The sequence below is a fragment of the Polypterus senegalus genome, chromosome 5 (genome assembly GCF_016835505.1).
Source record: "Polypterus senegalus isolate Bchr_013 chromosome 5, ASM1683550v1, whole genome shotgun sequence".
Lineage (NCBI taxonomy): Eukaryota > Metazoa > Chordata > Cladistia > Polypteriformes > Polypteridae > Polypterus > Polypterus senegalus.
In genome coordinates this window covers 151,938,921-151,948,001 of record NC_053158.1, presented here as the reverse complement: position 1 = coordinate 151,948,001, position 9,081 = coordinate 151,938,921, and the positions used below count along the sequence as shown (strand labels likewise).

The 9,081-nt window shown below is 40.3% G+C and overlaps 1 protein-coding gene across 1 annotated transcript in view; it reads left to right on the top strand.

Moving 5' to 3' along the window:
- The first annotated feature begins 362 nt into the window (after positions 1-362).
- Positions 363-9,081, top strand: part of tgfbr1b (transforming growth factor, beta receptor 1 b) — a 90,947-nt gene continuing 82,228 nt past the window's right edge. Inside the window, exon 1 of the mRNA XM_039753503.1 lies at positions 363-492. Within this exon, the coding sequence (XP_039609437.1) occupies positions 423-492 (70 nt within the window). The 5' untranslated portion in view covers positions 363-422. The remainder of the gene's footprint in view (positions 493-9,081) is intronic.

Sequence of the window (9,081 nt, the reverse complement as noted above, 5' to 3'; positions counted from 1 at the left end):
TCCTGCAAATAAGAATAGTAATGTGCTTATAGAAGTGTTACTCTGTGAATAAGTCATACTACAGCTGTTGAGCCACATCTTACACAACTATAAATGTGGCAAGTGGCAGTGTGTTGTAACCATGTTTCTGTGAGACAAATCCGGTAGTGGTGCGGTTCATCAAATCTATTACCGTGCATTTAGTTTGCAGTTCGCAAATATTTCTCCGTTAACGTAGCGCAATCGATCGCGTCTTCGCTGCCAAGCAATCATTTTCGATGAATCAGACTCAGGAAAGTGGGCGTGGTGTTTGCTGTCTTGGGGCGGAGTGTGTTGGTGTCATCAACCAATAAAGAAGAAGTATTCCCTGAGCCACGCTAGAAGTTGTGTGTTCGCCAAAGGGAGAGTCAGACGGGTAGTCTGGAGTTAAGTGGTAAACAAGGATGGGGGTGTGGGCTTGGACTGTACCGTTATTAGCCCTGCTATACGGGGCCTGTTTGCCGTGGACAACAGGTAAGTGGAAAATCAAGCGTAATATAAATGGGGTGGTAGAGACTAGAATCTATCGGAGGAACGGCTGCCTTTCCTCGAGCTTGCGCGCCTGCCGTTTCTCTTTGTTTGAGAGCCGCCTGCCCGGGGCTCTTTCAAAGATGGCGCAGGTCAGAGCAAGTCGCGCTGTCAGGAATGCTTATTGTTTCTAGAGTACGGGCTGGGGGAAGGGATATATAATGTACCCCTCTGGAGGTAATGGAGCAGAGAACACGGAGAGAAGGAATTTGTGACTGCCTGTATTGGCCATGGTGCTTACTTGTGTTGTTGTGTACGTGAGATGGTAGTAGGAAGATAGATGAAATTGTCTTATCACTATGATAAGATGTAGGTGTTGTATTGTCTTACTTTAAAAATAAAAGAGGAAACGGACCAAAGATTGTCTAGGCTGCGTTCCAAGCAGCAACACATACATTTCTGTTAAGAATGTATGCTGCGAATTTTACCGATGATTATATGTTAATCGGGGATTTTAGATGGATCATTGGCACTGAGTGCATCGGAACTCGCGGTGAACTGTTAAACCCCAGAGGCTACGATTATGCAGAGTTAGCTTGTCCTGTCAGTTTTGTTCACGTTAACGCCGACTTGGGCATCGTAGCGTAAAGCTGCTCAGTTAAACAGAAGGAAATAAATGAGTCGAGAAGAAGTGTGTTTCTGTAGAAATCGACGGAGGTAGCTTGTAATGAAGAATACAAGATAATATGCGTTAGTTTGACGCAGTGCGCGTTGAAACTTAAGTCTGCAGTAAATAAATAAGTAGTGAAGACTGTACCTGAAGCGCCGTGCTCGTTACGATGCAGATCTTGCTGTTCCAGAAGTATATTTGCTGAAATTCGTTAGGAACCGGTATCTGGCGAAATCAAAGCTTGCTTTGATTGTGTAGCCTGATGGTCTAAGGAATTAGTTTTATTAGTGATCAGCCACGTTTGCTTCCACCTGATGCTGTAGTATGTGCTCAGTGTATGGGGAACTGAATATTCTTTGTATTAACTACGTTTAAGTTTTAAACAGCTTACAGTTATTTTAAAATTCTAAATCGTGGTGTGACTTTCTTGAATGGAAAGAAAATCTTGTACTGTTGTTGGTGTTAATACATGAACCACTCCTATTGTGCATTGCCTCGTTCAGGTGAGCAAAAGATACCTTCAGCTCTTTTAATCAGTTATCAGTCAGTGTGATGAAGTTCAGCCAATTTAGCCATTTTTCTGTTTTTGGTTAATGATTGCTAGAAAAAAGGTACTATTAAGGCCTCACTCCACTGTACAAATTCTGCCAAAGTGACCTTAATTTTAGATTACCCAATACAAGATGAACACCGTGAACACCTTTAGAATGTAATAACAAAAACTTCTAAAAGGTTTGGGTCTATTGCAATATTTTAACATGTTTCATTACTATTCATAGAAAAAGTTGTAGCTGAAAAATCTTGTGTATTATGTTATGGTTAATAATAAATCAGTTTATCCTGTAAAAATTCAGGGTGAGTAGTATTCTGGTGCCAGTTCAGCACATCTTTTAGAACCTTGGTTTAATGATGGGTATCATGTCTATGATTTGTTTCTTGCAACTGAGAAGGCATGGCCAACCAATCACAAGTGTTACCTAGTAGGTAACCACCCAAATATCAGATTGTGATCAGACCTATGCATGCAGTACTCTGATCTGCACCCTGTCAAGTAACCACCCACTGTGACACATGTCTGAGGCATTTCCTCCGGCACTGATGTCTGCAGTTTGATTCCCACAAGGGGAAAGAAAAGTGCGTACACCTCATGAGCCCCAATTAGGGCGAAACACGTGTTGTGTACTCTTTGCATTATTTCGCAGGTAATCTATATCATGTCTGTGATCTACTTCTCACAACCTGAGAGAGTGTGGCGAATATCAACCAGCTGGTCGACCAACCACAAGTGTTACCTGGTATGTAACCACCCAAATATCAGATTGAGATCAGACTTGTGTCTGCAATAAATCATCTACACCCTGTCAAGTAAGTGAACCATGGGCTGTGGTGTAATGTCTTAGGCTTTGCCTCGGGCACTAATGTTCAATGTTTGATCCCCGCACGGGGTAGCAGAAACACCTATGCCCAATGAGCCCCAATTAGGGCAAAACACGCGATTCTTTGCATTATTTGGCAGGTACCGTATATCATCCTCCTTGCAACTGAGAGGCACAAGTGTTACCTGGTAGGTAACCATCCAAATATCGAATTGTGATCAGACGTGTGTGTGTGTGTGTATGTATAGTGGACACTAGAGGGTGTGTAGCTTCTGAAACCCAGAACACAAGTGCAGTCACACAGTCAAAACGCTTCAATAAAAGTGGTTTTATTAAACCCCTTACCTTATACAGGTCTCAGTCCTCCTTAAGCAGACTTCTCCGCAATAAAACCTCAGAGGCCAGGTGGCTCCTTTTTATCCCAGGACCTGGGATTACTTCCGGTGTCAAGTGATTACAGTCTACAGCCTGGAGGCACTTTTAGGTCAGGTGGAACCTACTTCAAGATGTGCACCTTTCTTAAAGCTCTCTCTGGCAACAACCACAAACCCTAATATGGTTGTTCTTCAAGACTAAATGAGCAACAAGATCACTTCCACAATACATACTGGCGTATTGCTGTCAGGCAAGTCACTGTAGTTGAATGCACGGTCTTCTTATGTAATACGCTACCGTGGCTGTTCGTTTGTCAGTCCAGGATTTTAAATCACCTGTATCTTGCAAACTGTTTCACCTATTGACTTGATATTTGGTACACATATACTACGTGACTTCTACTGTCCACTTCCAGGTTGATGATTTTTATTATTCTTTTACTTTTTTATTTTATTGTAGAATAAATTCTCTGCAGCAGGGTGGCTATGTGGCGCATGCGTCTGGGTGCCATTCTCATTCCCTACCACCTTTGCTAATCATTCTTGAGGCAGATTGAAGACTTAAGTGCCAGCTTAAGTTAAAAATTAAAGAAAATGTACTAAGCAATTGCAACACAAAAACTAACTTAATTAGTTTTAACACGAAAAGATGCTGATGAAAGAAGAGAGCAGCGGGCAGCTAGGGTGGAGAAAATAAGAGCTGCTCAGGAAGCAGCCAGCACATCAACCTCTGAGCAAACGAATACTAAACATACAGAGAAAGAGGATGAAAACTAGGAATGCTCAAGTGAAGTGTATTCACTGCACGTTATCGTGCAGTATGCCGTTACTGGTAGAGTAATATATGTCTTTGCCTTCATACGCTTTTTGTTATGGCCTTCTTTGCAGAAGAATCCTTTATGACTCTTGTGAAATCCAGTTGTTGAAAGGTGTTACTTTCAAGGGGAATCAGTGTTGAGTTTTTCTTGTTGCACTGTAGATCTCGGTCTAATGTATGCCAAAGCCTGCTTTGATAAAGAATACTCCTTATTGGCATTGTTGACAATCAATTTTGGATGGCCTGGGTTTAAAAACTGGCCCTGGATATTTGGCCAAACTGGCTTGCACCCTTCAAAATATAGGCTTAAAAATTGGTATTTTTGTCTATCCTTCCAAGGAGACATGCAAGTGAAAAAGTCATTGTACTGGTCACTTCTACACGCTGACTTCACTGCATTCCTTTAAATGTAAGTCACTTACAAGTATTTGTTTATTATTTTAAAAAAAGAAAGTTCTCCGTCTCTACTTTCTGCTAGTTCTTTTCTCTCATTTTCGTCAAGTAGGCTGTGTGGGGTGACCAAGAGTTAATGCCGTAGCATGATAGGACAAGTGCCTTCAAGATGTAGCATGGACCAGTTGTGTCTCACTCTGCCCGTCTCTTCCTCTTTTGTTCCCCCCTCTCACTCTGTCTTACAGCTTGTGTCTGACAACATATATACAGAGACTGATTGAGAGAGAGAAACAGAGAGAGAATGCATGGCAAGATTTGTCCCTTTAGACCCTAGTGGCTAGTCCTTCCCTGCTCATTTTTCCCTTCAGAATTACCAATAAAGCAATGATTCATCTTTTCATACAAAAACAGAGTTGAAACTGTTTTTCTTGAAAACTAAAGCATCATTTAAAAAAGCAGCTAAAATCCTCAGTGTAAGCATTTTAAACCAGTAACTGTTTGACTGTTTTTTTTTTTTTTCCCCCAGGGATTTTCAATCATAATCTTGTTGAGGTATGGCCTATTGCAGTGCATGACAGTGTTAACCAGTCGTGTATCATGAAATCTCCAGTCACTTGGCGCTCAGTGAAGACATAACATAACCAAATCTGTTTCCTGGTGGATCAAATGTAATTTAAACCAGTTAAGGGTCATAAGGTGTCAGGGTCAGAATTTATGTTGATTGTATAAGTTGCAAGTCGGGAAACAATCTTGGAAATGCTTGCCACCAGTCCACCTCTGGACCCACTCTTGCACATCCACATACTTGCACTGTAGCCAATAAAATAGCCATTAGGATTGGTTGATCAGTCATCCCCTTAAACGCTAGTGATTAACAGTGTTATTGCCAGTGGTGTGGGATTTGAAAGGGGGGCATCACTATTTTAACTGAGTAAGCCAACATTTCTTTAGTTCTTGCAATTGCACTTTGACGAGGTATGGAACTACCTCTTTTTAATATAGAAAAACACAGATGGATAAATGGGTGAGTTAGAGGAAATGGTAACAGTTTGGTTTATGAGCAAATGAGTATGGTGAGCCAAATTATTTGACCTCAGTTATTTGTTGACTAACCTTTTAGGTGGTTCTTAGTGTGAAAAAATTCATAAAATGATGAACTTGCATTTTTGCTTACACCATGCATTGGATTTCACAAGTTTAGCCAGTGCTGTTCTTGTGTTAAAGTCTTGCCCCACTGACTGTTAATTACTGGTGCTTCTGGATTTACAAAAATCACTAAATACAGGTATAGGTAAAGTAGTGCAGGATGGACACAATGGTACTGCAGTCATTTCTTATTATTTTATGTGAATAAATTGTTTGCATCATGCATTTCTTCCAAAGTGTTGTATAAGCAAGATTATTTTTCTTGGTAAGCTGCATACGTCAAACCTACCACATTGAAGGAAGTTGTCAGGTTGTCAGATTGCTAATTTGCATTTTGCGAGGAAAAACTTAATTGGATTTATGTTTTTCTGCTAAAGTTGTATTTAATGTTTCTAGGAAAACACAGTGAATTTACAGCTAGGGATGTTCCGATCTGTTTTTTTTTTTCTCCCTTTAAAAGAGGTTTTACACTAATCTATTGCATGACCAGTTGCATACTGTAGAAGCCTTATGTCCTATATTAAAAGTGTATTTTTATAATAAACTGTGGACCACAGGTGTGGTCTGTTAACTGTTCATTTTTTTATTAACTAAATGAAATTCTTCAGGCTTATTGTTCAGTGGCTATAAAAATAAATTTCCATAAAATAATAATAAAATGCATACAAAAATATTTATCCATAATACATATGGCATTTATTTGTTTGACAGATGGTTTTGTCCAAATTGACTTACAAAAGAGGTAAACATAATAGAGTTGCATTAGGCTAGGGCCTGTATGTTTAGTAAGTGTAGTAGGACAGGTAACAAAAGTTGATTGCCACAAGTGAAAAGATGTAATATAACAGTATCAATTAACAATCAATAAAGCAATTAATTGTAATGTAACACAAATCAACCAACAATATGAAAGATCACAGAAATCTTTTTCTTTCAAATCAATTAGACAGATAATCACAGAAGAAGCGCGTTTTCAGTTGCTTCTTAAGTACATTGAAGAAGTCAGCGGTTTAGGTGGAGGTTGGCAGGTCTTTCCACCAACTAGGAACTACAAAGTAAACGAGTTTGGATTGAAACTTAATACCATGCAGAGGTATCACCAGATGTTGTTTCTTGGCAGACCTCAATGGGTGAGAAGGAGCACATCACTCCCCAGTGTCTCCATATAAGCAGGTGCTGACCCATTGACTACTCTGTAGGCAAGCATCAGGGATTTGAACTTAATGTGTGTTGCTACAGGGAGCCAATGCAGCAACCCAAAGAGAGGAATGACATGTATCTGTTTTGGCTGTTTAAATACATGCATTCTCAATACAAATGCATTCTCATTCATCTGTAGCAGCTTGATGGCATGTGCGGGTACTCCTGCCAGAAGTGAGTTGCAGTAGTCCAGATGCGACAACACCAAAGCCTGGACCACAAATTGTGCTGTATATTTCTACAGATAAGATCTGATCTTGTGGATGTTGTGCAGCTTTAACCTGCATGAATGAGAAACGGTAACGTGGTCAGAAAATGATAGCTGCTTATCATTCACCAATCCAAGGATGAGTACTGAGTACTTGGCAGGTGTTGGTGACAGTGAGCCAGGCTGTACAGAGATGGGGAGTTGAAAAGACTGGCTAGCTGGGACACCAAGTAGCTTGGTTTTTGCTAGATTGAGCTGTAGGTGGTGGTCCTTTATGTGCCCTTGTTAATTCTCCCAACTAGAACACACTGGGAACCTTCTGAGAGCAGGTCTAGTGGTGTCAAATTTAGAGGGGGTGGCAAAAAAGCATAAAATAGATTGCTTCTCATAACCACAAGATGTCATATTGTTTAATTTTTGCTGTAATGTACCTATCTGAAAGGCTTGTTAAAAGTAGTTTTCACCATTTAATATGGCAGTTATACAGTGTGTAGTAATGTAAATATACCTGTACTTGTAGGTTTTAATCATTTTAAATCTTTAATTGCACTGTAGCGTTTTACTGTTAAACTATACATTTACTGTACAGGCAGTCCCCGTGTTACGTACGAGATAGGGACTGTAGGTTTGTACTTAAGTTGAATTTGTATGTAAGTCGGAACAGGTACATAAATTTAATAAATGCTGTTGTTGACCGACTGTAACCAAGTGCTCTGCCAATGAATGATGGAGTTTCACCTCTCTCTGACCTTTTTATTATTTCTATTTTATTTTCAATGGTGATGGTTTTTCTCTTTACTGTATCATCAGCACTTGCATCAGATTTGTGTTTCAGATACATTGTTGAAGGGTTAAGACAAAAGATTAAGATGAGCTCTTCTGCACAGCACTGTTCATGCTGTCACAGCAGGAAGGCACCAGTCGTCAACACGTCTGATGTACTGACAAGAGACAACTTCGTGCTATGTACGTAACGTTGCAAGCAGGCTTGCTATTGAGAATGAATGGGGGCATCAAGGGGTGGTTCATCACCAGCCCACCTCACAGTCACCTCCACTACAGTATGCTGCCTGTAGCATTCACCCACCGAGAACGAACACGGTGCGGCCAAAGGCTGGTAGTGAATCGCCCCCATTCAATAGGCAGCCATCCAATGCACACTACAATGCTACCCCTGCCTCCCCGTTCACCAATGGCCTCCGTTCAGCAACAACAGGGTCACTGCTTGCAGCATTACCAGCCGCTTACCGAGAACAAACGGGGCAGTCGTGTGTGGTGGGTGGGCAGTGAAACTGCTTGCTGCCGGGAGCCGATCCGAGGGACACTAACTGCACGAGCAGCGAAATTGCCTCAATCCTGCCACCGCTTGCAGCGTCCCCAGGCCGAAGATGACGGAGTGGCAGTTACTAAGGCGCATGTGTCGCAGCTGCGGCTCCGTTCGTAAGTCATAGGTCGGATGTCTGTAACCTGGGGACTACCTGTATTTATACAGGTTTTTTTGTCTTCTCTTCAGTGTATCAATAAGACAGTCATAATTCTTGGTGTAATTATAAATATGAATTATCATGTTAATAATGAAGTGCTTGTTTCTTACCAGAACGTACCGTATGACACACAGCAACAAATAATAAGCACAGTTCCTATCTCTAGAACAAAATCTGCAGATTTATCAGATGTACATAAGTTGTTTATCAATAAGACACAAGACTAACATGCTTAACAGTAAACCACACATTTTGCTATTAACAGACTATTGTTAACAGAGCAGCAGTTTCAAATTTGTCTTTCATTTTCCAATTAAAAATGTAAGCTGCTACACTTCAAGCAAGTTTGCTGGCCAAACTCTGTGTCCATTTTAATTTAAAGGACAAAATAAAAAGGTCTATATTCATTAAAGTAGCTTTTCTTACAGTTTGTCTGATTGCACAGGGTGACTTTTCAGATTCCTAATTGTCAATTAATTAATCCACTTTCTTTAACGTAAAGGCTAATATTTTAATAGTCTCTTGCTCTGTTGTAAAACAAGCCTTGACTTGCTTTCTTTACACTACATGTTTTGCTGCTGAAAAAAAAATAAGAAACATGTTGGCTGAATTACCATAATACCTTGAGTAAAGGAGCACTGCAACTAAATTACAATAAAGCCTAGAAAAGCAAGGGGTTGACAGATGGAGGTTTGTGATCGGTCAATTTGCCAAACTGATTAATTCTTTTTTTTTAGTGTAAATCTTCTGAATTGGATTGGCGGCCAATGAATTGGAGCATCTCTGTTTATAGCCTGTTCATATACAGTCAGGAACCAAGGGCCTAGTGTAAATATAACAATCACATGGTTCAAATGTTCTGCTGTTTAAGTAATCTGTCTGTTGTCGATGATACTGCCTATCAGCACAAGCCTTAATGGCCAATTA